The following is an 18973-nucleotide window of genomic DNA, read 5'->3' as shown; positions in this document are numbered from 1 at the left end:
AATATAGAGATATTAGCTAGGTATGTGACTGACAAAAGTCACAGATAGTACAAGTGCAAGGTTTGTTTTGGCTGCTGATAGATTGTGCCCACACAAATTCCACCTAAAAATAAACCATAAAAAAAAAAATGGAAATATGAAAAAAAAATTTATTGGAAAACATAAGTAGAATTTACCAGAATCAGTCTGTAATACAGTTTTATTATTAAGGCCATTAATTAATTGATAAGGTCTTACAGAAAACATTCATAAGAGTTATTCTACAAATTAAATATTTGGATAATGTTATTTCTCTAGACTCTCAAAAAAAAAAAAAAAAAAGCTTGGTCAAGTGCTCTGTGAACTACATCATCAATTAATCAGTATCGGTGATACATGCTAACGATCTAAACTATAAAATGGTACAAATCTAATAATACAATTGCCAATAAGAATTAAACACATCAAAACAATCTTAGATTTTATATTTTTGAAATAGCCTTCATGACAGCTTTGTACACTCTTGGTATTCTCTCAATGGGCTTCATGAGGTAGCAATTGGAGATGCCTTTCCAGCAGTTTTGGGGAAGATCCCACATATACTGAGCACTGCTTAGTTGCTTTTCCTAAGTCTTGAAAGAAATTATAGGTTAGAAAAACTTTTAAAAAATATTTCTTTAAACCGAACATTTTTATTTTGTAAATAGATTCATTTACATGCATCAACTTTGCTATTTAGAAATAAATGTCATCAAAACGTCTTTAAGAAACTATATTATACTGTAAATATCCAAACCATAGCCAGCTGTTGCTTTAATCCTAAATCTCATTTGTTTTCTCATTTATTTACAAAAGGATGTGTCTAAATAAATCTATACAAAGAAGGGGGGGAAAAGGCTAGTGATAGCACATCTGATTACAGAATGCACATAACTGTTTGCTTTTAATAGAAATAAGCCTCTGCTTTAATTTGTTTGACTCTTTTTTTTTTTTTTTTGCAAACATTTGCTTAGTATGCAATTACACTTAAGTGTGTATACAGTAAACATAGCAAGAAAAAAACAGCCAAATAATCCAGTATGTAACACAATTACAGCAAGGAATGTAACCTTAGACTATCAAAATATATTAAAGCATTAATATTATCTGTGACAGCTGGTGATATTAGATGAGACGGCCAAAATCTACTATCTTGACAATTAAACTTTTAGAGTCAAGCAATGCCTTATATCACAAGGTATCATTAATGGGATAAGAATGAAATGGGGCAAACTATTACACACACACACACACACACACGCGCGCACATTTAAAGTCAGTGTTTCAAGTATGTAATGCCCTACAGGGGTCATGCTGTGTTTCCTCCAAATATTTAACCTACATAACCCTTCCAGACCAAAAAACATAAAACGTACACTTCTGTCATCTGTCCTTTTGTGTAATTCGTACTTTGATTAGACAATGTGTGCTCTAGTCTATCTACTTTTAGTTGCTCTTCCATAGGAATTTAGGGGGAAAAGTTGTAAATAATCCACCTTGTTCCCATTCATTACACTTGTGACTGTGCTTTACATCTCAGTCACAACTAATAATGTGTGTGTCAGTGAAGCAGGCTGAAAAATATAGGCCCATAGGGATCAAATCTAAGGAGGGTTTAACTCTGTGCAATCACCTGGCACTGACAAACTGTATGAATCTGCTCTCTGAGCTAGGAAGAATCAGCTCCTGTGTTGCTTCTTTACACCTTTCTGTGTATTTTTCTTAGGACCATTAATGGTGCTCTTGTGCCTTGTTCCACAAAAATCCAAATTAATCCGCCTTCAGATGTTCGCTAACAGCAAATAATGAAAGGTTATATCTTCTGTCTTTTTATCCTTGAAAATCAGGATGGCTTAACCGTGCTAGCCCAGATACACCAGCTGTCTCTGAATATTATTATAGCTCCATTTGCAATAAATGTCTGCTCTGTATTGTAATATAGAACTCACTGTGTTATCTTAAAATAAAAGAAAAGCAATAGATCTATTATAGGTCCTTTGAAGTAAAAGCAGAACTTTCTTCTTTTTAATATTATACAAAGGTCTAAACAAAGCAATGAAAATGAATTGCAAGCAAAGAACATGCAGTCAAAATATTGAGAATACTGATCATGGTAAAAAAAAAAAAAAAAAAGTGAAAAAACAGAGTAACTACTCTATATTTGTATACAGCTTATGGGAAATTATAATGAAAAACGCAATAAAAGCTGAAACTACCTGAACACTCTTGTGGCTAATGTTCTTTGACCCAACTATTCTCTAGGTGTATGAAATACCTGATGCTATTGAAGATGTAGTGTTAACAGTTAGTCGGTTAATGTGTGACATTCATTCCTCATTTAGAGTTAAGACACATTTTACTATCATACTTGTATGATCATATTTCATACATTTTTTTTTTTTTTTAAATCACAGCATTCATGTCAGTATTAATCTTAAGATCTTAAGAGAGAATGCAATGTCAACCCATGCCTGACACTGGGCTCAGAGCTGAGCTGGTCTCTCAGTAGGTAAAGCAGAATGGCTTGTTGCACACAGAGCTTTAAGGCAAAAACAGCTATAAACAGCAATACATTCTTTAAAGCTGACTTGTCTTCTCTGATTGGATATATTTGTCTTCAGCACCATCCTTTGCAAACATCCTCTGTTTCTCTGGTGCATTTTCAGTGCTCTGCCTCTGCCTCTGGTGCTCACTGCTGTGCCACATCCCATAACCGAAATAAATAAGGAAACCTGTAGAAGAGTAAAACACAACTGTTTGTGTATGTCTAGTTCACCCAGTTCTTTCTTGGACTACTCTAGAGTTCAAACATATATGTATCTGAAGCATTTAGTAGTGCCAGTCATGCTTAAATAAATTGTTTTGGAGTGCTAATTGCTGATTGCGTGTGGGTGTGCATGTGTTCGAGATGTGTGTGAGAGAGAGAAAAAGCACTTACCCACAGTCATCCAAACAGAAAAACGGATCCACGTGTCTCCACTCAGCTGCACCATGAGGTAAACATTGACAAATATACTCAGAATGGGCAGAAAGGGTAGCAAGGGAACCTGTAAAGCAAATAAACGCACTGCAGTGAACATCTGCAGTGGTGCTCAATAATACATGGACTGAAACTTAGTCTGTGTGTTAAGTCAAATAAATGAAACACCACATTACTCTCAGTTAACTGAACCATGCACTAAACATTAATAAGGAAGCTTTCTTTCTTTTTTTTTTAGTTTTATCTACTCCTAGCAATATTGGCAGGTAATTTATTAACTGAGAAATTACATATCGTTCAATCAGTGCTATTAGTTAGAAGGTTCATATGCATTAAACAGTATTTGTTATTGTAATTGGTGAATTTATCATTCAAGTTGTAAAAAAAAAAAAAACCTTCATGAGTTTTTATTAAGCTAATTTAACACATCTTTGTTGGCAAGTCTAAGTTAGCATTAAATTTAATCAAAATTAGCTCTGTCTGTTTCCATTAGATCAATTTAGGTTAGTTTAAAGCTCTATGAGATAAGCCTTGTTATTTGTGTTACATTAATGTAATCTTTGTTTATTTCATTCAATAAAGGCTTGTTGACATAAAACACGCATTTGTTTGGTATGGTTAATCAGCAACTTATGACACACAGTTAATAGTCAAAAGATTTTGCTGAAGATTTACATCCTTACTTACTTCTAACCTGTTTTACTTGTTCACTTGTTAGTACATGCATCAAAGATATCCATTCATTCTGTTACAGTGTCAGAACTTTACTATTTACAGTAAACCTTGGCTGGGACGAAAGAACGTTTGTTTTTTATGCTCAGAGCTCAGATCTGATATTCCTAACTCACTAGTAACTTTTTTCAGTTGATATTCAGATCATTAAGTCATGTAGTCATATCGCAAACCTTATCTACCCTGCTTATTTATCACATATACCCTACTGACCTCAAACATTCTGCAGGCTACATACCATGAAAGACACCTTTTTGCTTGTCTGCGGTTGTCTACAGACCAAGACGATACACATGAAAAAGATAAGAAAGGATGCTGCCAGCACTCCCAGGATCCAGGGCTCCATAGCAAGAATGGCTTGTCCATAATGTGTAGTAAGTGCACTCATGACACACACTGTGATAGCTGTAGAAGGGGGAAATGCATACATCAGTATCTGTCTGCTAATCAGTGTGCAATGTTGGAACAAAAGTTGTCATTAACTCCATGCTGCAGGTCCCATGGGTCTAGCATATTGGTAGCAAGATCACAGATATTTGCACAAGACAATTTTGGGCAGTAGCATGATGCTTACCTATGACCCCGACAGCCATGTTAACAGCAGTGGATGAGCTCTTTGTGGGCTGCAGGGAAGGACTGAGGAGAGTGTACAGAGACATTTCTCCATCTTTCAGCCTGTTGAGATGAGACTCAGACTCAGTCAGCTCAGACTCCCCAACCTCATTAGTTTTAGAGCTCTCGAGCACAGAGTCAGGACGATATCTGAAACAGAAGATTCATTATCATGACACCTTTAGTGTCTATTACTAATAATTACACATTGCTGTCACCTGATTGATTATACATGGCTATTTAGGTTGCCTATGAATCTTCCCTGAACACTATATTCAAATAGCAGATGCATTTAAAAAGTTGTGAATATTACATTTGAATGCATAATATTAGGGCATAATTTACATGTACAGCATTTAGTCCATTTGAATATGACCCGGGTGCTTTTGGATGGGTGGGAACCCAGCTGTTTCACCACACCCAGTTCAAGCATAACTATATTTATATATTATTTACCATCAGTTCTGTGTTCACTGTGATTGGTGGATTTCTAGCCCTGCCCCTTCCCACACACCCCTTTAGCAAATGTTTTTAAAATTTTTTGGTTCATTTAATTTTGTTGAACAGAATCAGACCAAATAGAAAGCAAATCAAAGGTCTCAGTAGGCCCTTAAACACTAATAAACAAATTTGATGGTTTATTTGATGGCTTACTGATGGTTTCTTGTTTCACAAAGTAAATTCAGTGTACCATTTTAGGATAATTAGTATTATTTGTGGTCACCTAACATCTAATCTCCTCTCATAGGTCTACAAGTCCTCCTCCCCTCTTGTTGAAAAATCTCTTGGCTCATATGGAGCTTGTGTTTTTTGTCAATGTCCTTACATGTCCTGTCCACTTTCAGGATTTCTGAAAGCATAACTGTGTGCTGTCTAATGTGAGCTTGTCTGAGAAAACAAGGCTGAATAAACAGAACTATTAAATCCAGAAGCCACTGAGACTTGCGCAATAGCTATATTTAGTTATAGACCTATTCCCGTTAACCGCACTGTGTATACTGGGGGTATTTTTATAAACTGCTATAATTTACAGCTAGAAATGCTTTTATTAAGCTCCCTTCCTGTTTTTATTGCAAAGTAAATGAAGCCATTAGCACTAACCTGAGAATAAGAACACAAGCAGCGACCAAAGAGTATGCCAGCAGAGTGCCAATGGACATCATGTCCACTAAGGCTTTTAAGTCAAAAAGACAAGCCATGATAGCTGTAGGATATGGTATATAAAAAAAACAGATTAACAAAGCAACTGAAAAAATACATTAGTGCTAAACTATACTCTATACATTGTAAAGAACATACAGTATACAACAACAAATCTTTTTCCAGATGATGTATTCAATTGGGAATTTATCAGTAGACATGCATTATAACTTATTATGTTGTTTAATAGTAAATTGGAAGATTTATTCAATTTTAACCTGTTAAAGCAAAAAAGTCAAATGTTGAAAGTGAACTTTTACCATAAAACAACAACAGACTCTATAATTAGCACTCCAAACAAAAATCTAGATAAGCATCTGTGTATATTTGTAGCATGAATTACTGATTTGTGGTTGTTTTGTGGTGAAATATCACTTTTAAGTTGTTATAAATGTCTAACAGAAATATTACAAACTTTTGTAAGTGTGTTTTGATCAATCCTTTTTTTTTTAAAAAAGATGCAGCAAGCATAATTATGAATATGACAATTGTACCTCCATCACCATATTTTTTAAAATCACAACCAGGGATTTCATTGCAACACAACTAGCTAGCTGATAGCATATGTATTAATATAAAATAAAACAATACAGCAAATAGCAAATAACTGACTGGAATGCATACTTTCAAATGGCTGGTTTCTATTTGTATTAGTACTTGTCATAACCTAAACTATTTTAGATTACGCTGGGATGATGAAACTTGGCAAGAATTCGGCAAGTGAAAAGTGCTTCACAAATCCCTGATTGTGGTTCATGAGCTATGATTAATGCTCTTCAGCTCTGACATTTAGGGGTTAAATTAGGGGGTGGAGGTGGAGAGGGACCAACTGTGAATACTAAAACAATAAACACAACAATTAGGTCTGGCAATATTTAAATTTGTAGTTATTTAAATTAAGTGTTTAAAATAGAAACAGATACATTGAAAACTGCATTATATACCTTATGGGGAATAATAAGGAGATAATAAAGTGTCTAGAGGTTATACTGTTAATTTAAAGCTGTTACAATCATCATTTTTGGAAATCATGGTGCTGCACAAAGTCAGTTCCTTATTCTTCACTTATTTTTTTATCATTATCAGTAGTTATTCCACGAAACACCATCATTACATTATTGTACAGTATAACCAATGGTCACTGTATTATCTATCTATTATCTATTATCTTTGCTGATGTACTGTGTGGGATCGATTTGAGACATGAGCACCGATCGTGAGCATTGATACAGGTGTCCAAACTTACAAACACTCAGCAGGCTAGCGATGTAGACTATCAAAGCCAGATTGCTTCAGTATGGACTGAATCACAGGGGCCTCACGAAGCAAAGCCTGACCTCCTGGAGCCCTCTTCCCAGTAGTTAATAACGTACACTACACTCTGGCCTCTATGCAGCTGTACGTAGAGTCTTCAAACACTTGCTAAACTCATTCACTCATTCCTGCTAGCACGAAAGCATTTATCCTCTACTGTTCCCCAAAAAAATTCCTCTGCAGCTGATCTTACAGGCAGCTGCACCTGTCCTTGTTCAGTGCCTGTACACAAAACAAATATTGCTCTCTTTTACTCTCTCCAGGATATCTTCCTCTTTAGGGCCCTTATAAATCAACATGTCCAAATATTAGGCACCCCCCTACTACGTTGCATTGTTCATAGGCTCATAGAAAGGTTACATCTGCACCCTAAAGGTTTTATGTAGAACTCTACAAAGGAAAGTTTCTCTTCCAGAAAAGATTCAGAGTAGAACCCGTTATAGAGGTTGGAACACTTAGCCATTCAAACAACTCCAGAGAAATCGTTTTTTCCTAAGAATACATCTTAACATGCACTAAATACACCTGATTCAACTCAACAGCTAATTACCATGCGAATTATGGGTTAAATCAATTATTCAAGAGCAGTAGATCGGGAAAAAACATCAATGTGTAACTTTCACATCACTGCAACCACCACAAGAGCAAGAGCATGCATCCACCACTACCACTGCAAGCCCAGTCATGCACACACTGCAACTGCACCCAAGCTGACACACAAAGAGACAGCAGTCCATGCCATGTCCCTCTCTCCTTGGGAGCTTACCCGCTATGGTGCCTGCTGCCATTGTGGCAGCCACTGGTGACTGACGCTTACTCACTTTGGAAAGAAATCTGAAAAGTATGCCATCTCGCGCCATGGCAAAGAGAATGCGTGGCAGAGGAAACATGGCGCCTAACAGGCTAGGAACAAAAAAGGGGTCATCGTTCAAACACAAAGTATTCCTGACAGTTAAGAACACATATCAGTCCACTGGCAATTGTGAATGTGTAAATAACTGTCAAATGCAGGCATTGTGTAGGCTAATTTTTTTAGTTATTGCTACGATTGTGTTTGGATTTTGTCTCTGTATGATTGTTCATTCTTTAGGCTCACCAATGATATCCTAATGTTGGACATTCACATTTGCCTGGTGGAGCATGTTGCCAGATTTACACAGCAAATTACACCCCCAGCTCTCACCTGCAACTACACCGGAGGCCATTGTTGCAATAAGTGGGGTCTTCGTCTTAGGATTGATTCTGGCTAACACTTTGAAAAGCACCCCATCCTCTGCCATAGCATAGATTACACGTGGCATTGGGAATATGGAGCCCAGCAGACTGCATATAGAGCAAAGACATGCACGGGACGAACACATTAGTCAAGCAACACACACTGTACACAAGCCGCACTGCACCACTGACACAAAGCAGAACAAGTACATGCTGGAGACCAGTTCCCCAAAAGCTTTCTTTAAGGTATTATACAGTGTTTCAGTGTGTGTATTAACATCATAAAGTACACACTTTACAGCATTTTAGGGATTTGGCCATTCAGTTATGTCATCATTTTTTTCCTGGATTATCCCTGAAGGCACTGCCATAGATTCATAGTTATGTTAATGATTTACAGTATATTAGGAACTTTTTTTATAAAATAATAGCACTCCAGGTCTTGTCCTGTTTTACTGTATGATGATATACACTCAGTGGCCACTTTAATAGGAACACCTGAACCCCTGATCATTCATGCAATTATCCAATCAGACAATCATATGGCAGCAGTACAATGCATAAAATCATGCAGATACATGGCAAAAGCTGGTTTGAGTATTTCAGAAATGGCTGATCTCCTGGATTTTCTACACACAGCTAGAGTCTCTAGAGTTTACACAGAATGGTGAGAAAAACAAAAAAACATCCACTGAGTGACATTTCTTTGGGCAAAAATGCCTTGTTGATGAGAGAGGTCAGAGGAGAATGGGCAACCTGGTTCAAGCTGACAGGAAATTTACAGAAACTCAAATAACCACTCTTTATAACTGCGGTGAGCAGAAAAGCATCTCAGAACATGACAAACCTTGAGGCAGATGGGTTACAATAGCAGAAGACCACATCAGGTTCCACTCTTGTCAGCCATGAACAGGAATCAGAGACTACAGTGGGCACAGGCTCACCAAAACAGCACAGTTGAAGATTTTCGCCATCTTATAATGGCTACATCCAGCACGATAATGTGGCATGTTACAAAGCACAAGTCATTTTAAACTAATTCCATGAACATTACACTGAGTTCAGCATACTTCAATGGTCTCCCTAGTCACCAGATATGAACACAATAGGGTACCTAAGGGATGGGAGTAAGTGCTAGAATGGGAGATTTGTAGCATTTGCAAATCTGCAGCAACTGTCTAATGCAACCATGTCAATAGACTCAGCACAACCAGAATCTCAACAGAAGGTCTCCAACACCTTTTGGAATCCATGCCACAAATAGAGGTTGTTCCGAGAGTAAAAGGGGGACCTACCCAAATATTAGTGTGGTGTTCCTAATAAAGTGGCCAGTGAGCGTATGAGACAAAATTGTCATATTAGGAGACATCAGAATGCTTTTGAAGAAACAAATTTATAATATAGACTGTACGGTTGAACTGGTTGTACATACTCCAACAAAATGTTCTGCAATTAGAGATCTCACCAGGAAAAAAAAAGACAGTCATTGTTCATGCATAGGTTTTGTCCTGAAAGAGTGCAATAATGAAGCATCAATTAAATTGAAGTGCAAAGCAATTTATATTTATTCTTCTTTCAAACAAACCACCACCAAAGAATCACTGGAGTTTTTTATGAATCAATCCACAATAGACCCATTAAACAACATGTACTAACTAAGCCTGTCTTTGACAAACAATTAAATAATGTTTAATATTTAAAATTTAAAACTCATCATTAAAATGTAATCTTAATTAAGATTTGAAACCCACCCTGAAAGGATAATTACCTGGTTGATAGTGCACACAGGGATCCCACTGCCACCACATATTTAGCAGGACCCCAGCCAACATAGTCAAAGGCCACAGGCAGAGGACTCTTCTCATCCAGAAGATAGTACGGCATCATGAGGGTAAGAGCAGCAGACACGCCAAAATAAGCCAGGAAGCAAATCAGCAGGGAAGCAACTATACCAATGGGAATGGCCCTCTGAGGATTCTTCACCTCCTCACCTGATCAAGAGAGTTCTGCCATCAAAGCACTGTTTCACAAAATAGTCAAACATGTCCAAAAAGTAATAACACATTTATTAATTGAAAGGGGCTTGATTGTGTCTAGCCATCATATGTCTGCATGAATACCTGTGGTGGCAATGCAATCAAATCCGACAAAGGCATAGAAGCATGTGGCTGCACCAGCCAAGGTTCCGCCAAAGCCATAAGGCAAAAACCCACCAGCACCATAATCACTGGTAACATTTCCAGTGTAGGACAGATTTCTGTAATCAGTTACAAGAATAAGGTTAGTTATCATTTTTTTATTCTCAATGCACATACAATAAAGCCTTGGGATGCCTTACAAATCAAAAATGCCTTACAAATGAATATGCACATCTCTCACCTAGTCACAATAGTCACATTTATAAGGGATTCTTCGGATATCTTCCAGTTGAAAGAATCTCCTTTGACGAAGCCAGAGATAATGACGAACAAAAGCACAAGCACGTTGATGGCGGTAAAGATTTTGTTGACCCATGCTGACTCTTTAACCCCAAAGGAAAGAAGACCTGGGAAAATAAAATCATAAGAAAACATTGACTATCATATTGTGGTGTTCCAGAAGGCTCAGTTTTGTGTTCCCATAAAATAAAGCGATTTATTTTTTATGAACAGTCGGGGACATAGATGTAATAGTACTGTTGTGTGTGAAATTGTAATCTTGTGTGTATGTGTTTTTCTTTTCTTTTTCTTTTATAAATAAATTTTTAAAAACTATATTTAAAAAATCTTACTGCTTACTGAGGTTAAGCTTCGGCCTGGATTTAGGTGTAGCCATAGCATTAATTAGCTGCGTTAATAATTATGTCAGTGGAAAGTCTTCACAATAGTGACAAACAATGTCTTAAATTATTCTTTCATTCAAAATACCTCGAGCTTCTCTAATACAATATAGTAGTCATGTTCCTCATTACCTCAGCATGTTGGCCTTGGAAAAACTTGGCTTTACTGTGATTAAATAAATATTGACAGAATGTCCTCTTGAAATAGTGTAATAGTGTGCTCAGTCCAGCAGTTCAAACGTCATTCTATCTGGAATTTTAGAGTAGCTCAGATGCCAACTGGCTTAGGACCTGAACAAAAAACCCCATGATCAGGTCCACATGAGCCTGCTTACGTATGTACTGCTGTACTATGTCTTATTCAATTTTACCTGAAAAGTTCTGCATTGTTACAGAAACCAGTGCTAATTTTAATGAAATATTTAATACGTAATGCAGCTGATAACATGATGACAAGTGTTGCCATGCATACCAAAAAAATCTTCTAGAAAGCAGCAGACCATTTACATAGTGGACAGTTATGGTTTTAAATTTAAGAGAGAGTTATACATGGCCAAAATGACATTTCAAAAATAAGAAATACCTGATAGGAGTAATATAAGGCAAGCTGCAAAGAAGTCGGGATATTCTGCCAGGCCAGGCATGCTCATTCTGAAGTGTAATTTGCAGAACTGTTCAATATGGCCCCCTACTAGTTCATCAAATGTTCCACTCCAAGCTCTGGCAACACTTGAGGTCCCTTCAAACAAAAGAATATCAGCTTGTGTTGTGAATGCGTACAAGTCAATACAACCCTTTGAAGGTTGATAGAAAAGTCCAACATTTATTCTCATAAAATATTATAAATAGTTTCTGCACATTTCAAAGGGATTTCAAATTATTTAGATGGTGTGTTCTGTGAAATAAATGACTCAAATTTAGGTTAATGATGAAAAACACCTACAATGGAGCAATTCTCCAAGAACTGATAAGGATGTAATATTATAATTAATCTGAAGGTGTTTACTCAACATATTTAGATGTTGTATTATCCAAAATAATTGTGTGTTTTATCATGTTCTATTAAGAAATTTAATTGCTGATGTTATGTTTTATCAAGAGATTTAAGTACACTTGTCACATAACAGGTATTGGATGAGTAATGCTTGTTTCTCTTCAGATTTTTTTAAAAAGAAATTGAATATGAGGAAGACAATTGTTTCTGTAAGAAATCAGACACTATCAATTCATGAAACATATCTGTTAAGCTAATGTGTAGGTGGAAGGCAGGCATCTTTGTTCATTTTTACATTTATCCAATCCTAGCAAGTGATTTAAAAATCTTAATCTAGAAAGATGAGGATCTGAACTGAAACAGTGTCAACCTGCTTTTTGAATGATCCCTAAATCAAGCATCCTTCATTACAGGTAGATGAATAAGATAAATAATGTAGATAAATAAAGTTAGCACAACCAGAACACTAATTCTGTGTTTATGGTTAAAAAAAATTATAATAATAAAAAAAAAACATTTGTAATAACTTTGAGCCCTCACTCATAATTCACAAAATAACCTGAGCATGAAGTCACTGAACTCTTTGTATGCCAGACAAGACAATTTTGACACTGGCAGTTCTATATCCCATGGAACAATGATATATAAGAAAGATATATAAGAATATAAAAAGATATATAAGAAAAAAACACAATTTATTGATTCATTAACTGGTTCTTCAGTCAATTGTTTTATTTTGTTTAAATAGTTTTTGATCATTAACCACATTCCTCATTCACTGATTCTTCAGTAATCACTTTGAAAATTGAGCGCAATACAGAAATACACCCTGAATGGGACCTGAGTCTTGGACAAATTTAAAACGCTTATATTATTTCTTAAAAATAACCTAACAAATGTGCAGAAAATACATTTTAAAAACTTTTTTTATTATTTATTATTTAAGATCTTCCAGCATATTTTTATAAGGATGAAAATTAGAGTAGAGCAATTCTTTACACTCACCTATCACATATGAGAGAATCAGGTTCCATCCCGTGATGAAGGCCAAGAGTTCCCCTACTGTCACATAGCTATAGAGATATGCAGAGCCTGTCTTGGGCACTCGAGCGCCAAACTCAGCGTAGCACAAGCCTGCCATGACAGAGGCCAGAGCGGCTATGAGGAAAGACACTACAATGCTAGGGCCAGAGTTGCCTTTGGCGACCTCTCCAGCAAGGACATAGACTCCGGCACCCAGTGTGCTGCCCACACCCAGAGCGATGAGGTCCGCTGTGGTGAGGCAGCGACACAGCTTGGAATCCTCCAGACAGTCCACATTTTTCCTTCTCACCAGAGAGCGGCTGAACGACAGCAGGTGTGCCAGCATTCTTTCACTTAAGACCAGAAACCAGGGAAATGATTTAATTACATGAATAATATAAAGTAGTAAAATCCTTCAGAAACAAATGAACTCTCAGTATTAACAACCAAAATACAGGATGCAAAATACAGTACTATGCAAAAGTGTACAATGCAAAATATAGTACTATGCAAAAGTCTTAGACACATGTAAAGAAATGCTGAAAAGCAAAGATGCCTTCAATAATAATGAAATTAAACTTTTCTATATAAAACAAATCTCAATATCAACCAATAGTCAGTAGCCTCAGGTACAATTTGTTTTAAAAGGAAATTGGCTGGTAATTTTTTCTAAGAATCTTGGCAAATCTGCTACAGTTCTTGAAGACTTTGACTGTCACATTTGCTTCTGAATTTACAGGTAAAACCAAAATAACCGTCATTATGTTTTTTGTCTGAAAAGTTTTTTTTGTTTTTTTTTACATAATGTTACTTTCTTTAACATATAAACATTTTCTATAACCTTTCATACTTTTTTGTTGTAAAGGTAATGTTTGTAAATCTATTTTTTTTTTTCTGAACATTTAAGAGAAAAAATTTGTATTAAAAGAAATTAGGAAGTCTAAGTCATTTGCATGGCAGAACATCCCTCAAAAATCAAAAATCTGAATGACCAAAAAAAATAATTTTAAAGATCGTCAGGATGTTCACACTCAGTCCTTGTGTGAATTTATGCTTGGTTTCATGGCATTCTGTCATGAGAGAGTAGTTGGTTTATTCCAGCATTCTTTAATTAAGCCTGGAGAGCTACAATACTCCTCAGTTTAGGCTGTACTGTTACAACACCCTACTTGTTCCCTATCCACCGGGAAGCAATTGGATATTTTCAGTTTTGGGTTTGGGTAGGTTTTGTAAGGGTTGCTTCATGAAAGGAAAAAAAAAGAAAAATCCTCAAAGAAGTATTACATAACATGTAAAATATGTTAACCACTGTAATGAAGGTAGAATATTTCTTAACTGTGATGATGTTTTTCACTAATCTCAGACATTACAGTATCTCATTAGTATCTTATGGAGAATTGATCTAATTTGATGGCATCTCACTGATTGTTTACAGTCTTTACATATGTACATGCAGGTATTCTAATATTTACTTGACTATAGGTCTACTCATGCTGCTCACACACATTTCAACATACTGCACCAAAATGTCGAAATAAAACCTTTTTTGTATGCAGATTAACAAGTTGCAGATCCAGTTCTAAAACCCTAGGCTTGAATTGTGCTCTGTTGAATAAATAGTGTTACACAAATATGGATTAGGAGCTGGTGCATATGAAGGAATGTTAGCATAATTATTAAATGTTATGTATAGACTGTGAAAAGGACACATACTCTTTCTTGCTAATTAAGAAACAGCTCTAAGGTGGAATATGAGTCTGCACTGCATGTTACCTATTTCACTAAAATTCAAATTCAAAGCAATTTTAGGGTACTGGAGTTTGTTAGAAATATTTCCTATGAATTTTGAACTATGTTAAGCTTATCCTTAATACTGTTACAGTTACATAAATACTTACAAAATGGTTTCAACAGGATTAGAGAAGTACTTATACTTACCTGTAGAAGCCACAATTTGAGCACGCAGTTGCAGTGGCTTTGAGGGAAGTCGTACAGCACACGCACAACTTCTCACAGAATTGTGTCAGTGATTGCTTTAAAGATGCAAGTGTTGTGCGTCAGCTATCTATAAAGGCCTGTGTTAAGTTTGACTTAACGTTTCTCCTTTTCTCAAGCTCAAGCCCTTGCTGCTGACATGGGAACCCCTAACTCTTCTATTTTTACTCCTTCCTTCATTCTATCCTGGTGTGTCTTAACTTGTTCTGCCTTGGTGCATGGACTCTGGGGGATTGGTCTGACAGCTATACCGCCCCAACAGGAGGAGGGGAGAGGAAGAGGGTGGGTTTAGTGTTTGAGCGTGTAAAACATGTAGAGGGTGGCACATACTCAATGGTGTGTGTGTGTGTGTGTGTGTGTGTGTGTGTGTGTGTGTGCGTGTGTGCGTGCATGTGCATGCATGTGTGAACAAATGTGTAGAGAGAAGCAGAAATAATCATGTCCATGCCTTATTTCCTTTAAAAAAAGCTTCTTTCTAATGCACACAGGCCAAACATATCCAGCTGCCAGAGCACTTACTGACCACTGATAAATGGTTAAGCAACTGACATTGACAAACACTGAGACAGACACGTCTGTTTGCCCAACGCAGTGGGGACAGGTCGCTAAAAGCATGACCGTTCATTGGACAGGGGGTATGGAGGAGTGATCACAGGTAAAAGGTATATGGAAAACTACTTCTTCAAATCTGTGAGTGCAAAAAGGCCAATACATTTATGTTAAAGTCAAAAGTTAAATACAAAACACACTACAAATCTCACAAAGAAAATGCCAAGATCGGAAAACAAGAACAAGACCCCTAACAAGAACCCTAAATGTTAGAATTTATTTAATGGTTACGTTTCTATAATGGTTGTTCATAAGAAGAAGAAGAAGAAAAAAAATTGTTAAAATTTTAGATCACCTTTGTCAAACACAAGATTGATTTACGGACAAAGCAGAAAGCTTTAGAACAACTGACAGAAAAAAAAAACTTATGCTAACAGAAAATAGTCATAAAACAATAAATGTAAAAAAAAATATTAAAAAGTAATATATTATTTAGATAAATGGCTTCTGTCCCACATAAAATATTTTTCTAAATCCTATTGCAGCCTGGCTACACTACTTTCAATTAGACTCTGATGTCTGCAATGTCCTACACTCCCAATTCACCATCACTCTAAGCTCATTATGTGGTCTGAATGCCACAGTGAAAGCAAATGCCACCTCTAATAGATGGCTGAGTTGGAGCCACAGACGCAAACATTCATACACACGCTGCCCTGGGAGACAGAGTGGCGAGATGCAGAATAAATTTATTCATTTAAAGGATTTTTGCCAAAGCTTGTGAATACAAGATAAGATAGATCTAGGTGATAATCAAAAGAAAAATCAAATGCCTAGAATGCTGTAATTATACACACAGTGGCCATTTTTTCAGGTATCCTCTTGTAGGTGAATATTTCATTTGAAATCTAGCAGTAACACTGATATTTAAAACATTCTGCAACACCAAATATCCTTTTAGTAATTTCAAATAATGACAGTAAACCTAATAATAATAATAATAATAATAATAATAATAATAATAATAATAATAATAATAATAATAATGATAATAATAATAATAGCTCAGTGAATTCAATAATATTTTCAACAAAAGACTAGCAAAGCATAAGTCATTAAAAATCTACCTTTTAAAAAAATTAAGATGAGATAGAAGAGCAGATCCAGAGTGTGTTTAATGCAGTGTGTTCCAAGTTTAAGTGCTAAGACACTAAGACACTCAGGGCCAGTTCCCAGGTTTTGTGGTAACACTGACCTTACACAATATAGGATCAAATCACACCTAGATTTACATTACATTTTATCCACTATACTATGGAGGCTTCACTCTCTTGCAAAAGCTGCTGTGTATATCTGCCAGCCCAGCCTTTAGGTGTAGGAGCACAGTAAAGTGGGCATCGTATTTTGTATTGCTCTATCTGATAAGTGTTGCCATTTCATTAACCCAACTACCAGTGTAATGATCAATCTAAAGCCACCAAGTGCAGTGGTTCTTTGCTCTAACAAATTGACTTAGCTACGCAAGGCTTCTAATACTGTTTGTTGATGGGATGCTTTAAACCACTTAACTGTGCCATCATCAGAAAATGTCCTGGTCAATTATTAGTGACAAGGCAAAAGATGGTCATATGAGCTATAAGAGCTGCAGTATAGAGAAGGTTTACATGTATAATCTTTAAAATAATTCGGCAGTATATTGGCAAAACAAAGTAAGCTGTAGCGTGCATGTAACTAATATAATTTCTGGTAGCAATATTTCTGTAAACTATTTGCATTTATTTATCTTAGCAGGCTACTTTTAATCATCATGAGCATACAACTGGTTTTCAAAATGAAACTACTGCTAAGAAGGTTTAAAGTTCATTGGGACAATTCATAGAGGTGAAAATGATTCGCACAATGAAAATGCAGCAGACTAAATGTATAAATGTCTTCTAGAAAGATTAGTTCCAAGTAATTTGGCGGCCACATAACATCAAATGGGAAAGGAATGACTGGAAAATTATTGTCCTTGGCACCGCTTTCTTTTTCTTTAGCAGCAGTGTTTTGTTTTTTTAACTTAGTGGTACTGGTAAGTAAAGCACTTATGCTGTTTATAGGTGTTATATTGCTTTATAGTCATAAAAACAGATACTTGTGCAATTATCACTTGCATGAGGAAAACACACAGCCCTTCACTTCTTTTTTTCATTGATGATTCATCTGACTATCTAACATAATATGTTTGGCTACTCGCTAAATCTATATCAACATACGTATCAAGTTAACAATTTTAGGTTACACTTTTAAATTTCTATAAAATTTTGGTTCGAGGAGCAGTTCTATTGAGCATTTTCTGGCTGTTCTGAGAACACTTTATATAACGTTTCTAAATGTTGCCTACAGTGTATTCTATAGAGATGTCAGAAAACAGTAAACGTTGTATTAAAATGTGCCATAATTGAAAATAATGACATTTCAGTTGAAGGTATTTATCCGTTTCCTACAGTGCTGCAACTGCATTTTTAATCATGCAATTATCCAATCAGCCAGTTATGAGACAGCAAGCTAGTATAGAGTTTATACAGAGTGGTGCGAAAAACAAAAAACATCCAATAAGCTGGAGTTCTGCAGGTGAAAGGTCAGAGGTGAATGGCCAGACTGATTCGAGCTGACAGGACACCTACAGTAACTCAAACGACCACTCTTTACAGCCATGGTCAGCAGAAAAGCATATCAGAATGTACAACAATTTGAACCTTGAAAACCACATCGGATTCCACTCCTGTCAGTTAAGAACAGTAATCTTAGGCTAGAGTAGGCACAGGCTCAACACAACTGGACATTTGATTAGAAAGATTACAAAAATGTCACCCGGTCTGATTAATCTTGAGTTCTGCTGTGACATGCATATGGTAGGGTCAGAATTTGGTATCAATATTAATCTATGGACCCAACATGCCTTTTGCCAACAGTTCAGGCTGGTAGTGGTGATGTAATGATGTGGAGAATTTTTTCTTGGCCCCTTAATACAAATCAAGCATTGTTTGAATGCCACAGCCTGTCTGAGCATTGTTACTAACCAAACTGGGTCCAGTAACGTGACAAGGAGTTCAGTGTACTTCAAAGGCCTCCACAGTCACTAGATCTGAATCCTACCATGTATTAGTATGATGTTCCTAAATAAATGGTAGATGAATGTAGTTTCCTAAACCACAGGTTCCCAACCTTGGCTTTGGATTATTTTAACTGTTCATTCATCTTTATCCTGCTCAGGGTCAATGTGGATCCTAAACCAGAAACACTGGATGTGAGGCAGGAATACATCCTAGATGGCACGCCAGTCCATTACAGGGCCCTATGCACACACATACACACATTCACATACTCTGGAAACCCATATGCCATTATAATTTGTGTGACAGATTTTGTTTTTAGATTTGGATGATTTACTGGCCAAATACAGTCATAGAATCATCCTGAATATTTTTTTTTTTTAGCTACAATCACTTTTCTTCTGAAGAGTCTAACAGCCCTGCTGGAA

General features: G+C 36.3%; 1 protein-coding gene across 2 annotated transcripts; it reads right to left on the bottom strand.

Moving 5' to 3' along the window:
• Positions 1-161: 161 nt before the first annotated feature.
• On the bottom strand, positions 162-15129 carry slc7a2 (solute carrier family 7 member 2). Of its 2 annotated transcripts, none has more exons than XM_026918331.3 (12): positions 14845-15129; positions 12889-13259; positions 11473-11628; positions 10451-10616; positions 10192-10328; positions 9840-10062; positions 8040-8179; positions 5444-5546; positions 4305-4492; positions 3969-4135; positions 2957-3065; positions 162-2750 (listed from the first exon to the last, which is right to left on the bottom strand). In XM_026918331.3, the coding sequence occupies exons 2-12, from the start codon at positions 13250-13252 to the stop codon at positions 2596-2598; spliced, it is 1908 nt and encodes a 635-aa protein (XP_026774132.3). In that variant the 5' UTR covers positions 13253-13259; positions 14845-15129; the 3' UTR covers positions 162-2595. The 2 variants fall into 2 exon arrangements, with proteins under 2 accessions (XP_026774132.3, XP_026774133.3); XM_026918332.3 differs by lacking the exon at positions 8040-8179 and adding an exon at positions 7623-7759 and having other exon boundaries at positions 164-2750; positions 14845-15128.
• Positions 15130-18973: the final 3844 nt, after the last annotated feature.

Source organism: Pangasianodon hypophthalmus, chromosome 7 (genome assembly GCF_027358585.1).
Source record: "Pangasianodon hypophthalmus isolate fPanHyp1 chromosome 7, fPanHyp1.pri, whole genome shotgun sequence".
NCBI classification, from domain to species: domain Eukaryota; kingdom Metazoa; phylum Chordata; class Actinopteri; order Siluriformes; family Pangasiidae; genus Pangasianodon; species Pangasianodon hypophthalmus.
This window is presented reverse-complemented; position numbering and strand designations above follow the sequence as displayed.

What these genes read in the sequence shown, in the direction of transcription:
- slc7a2 (XM_026918331.3), bottom strand. Translation starts at nt 13,252, where the DNA reads ATGCTGGCACACCTGCTGTCGTTCAGCCGCTCTCTGGTGAGAAGGAAA. An exon ending in AATGTGACTATTGTGACTAG is followed by an intron (nt 10,329 to 10,450) that starts GTGAGAGATGTG and finishes AACTGATTACAG; the next exon opens with AAATCTGTCCTACACTGGAA. An exon ending in CTGTGTGCACTATCAACCAG is followed by an intron (nt 8,180 to 9,839) that starts GTAATTATCCTT and finishes CTCTATATGCAG; the next exon opens with TCTGCTGGGCTCCATATTCC.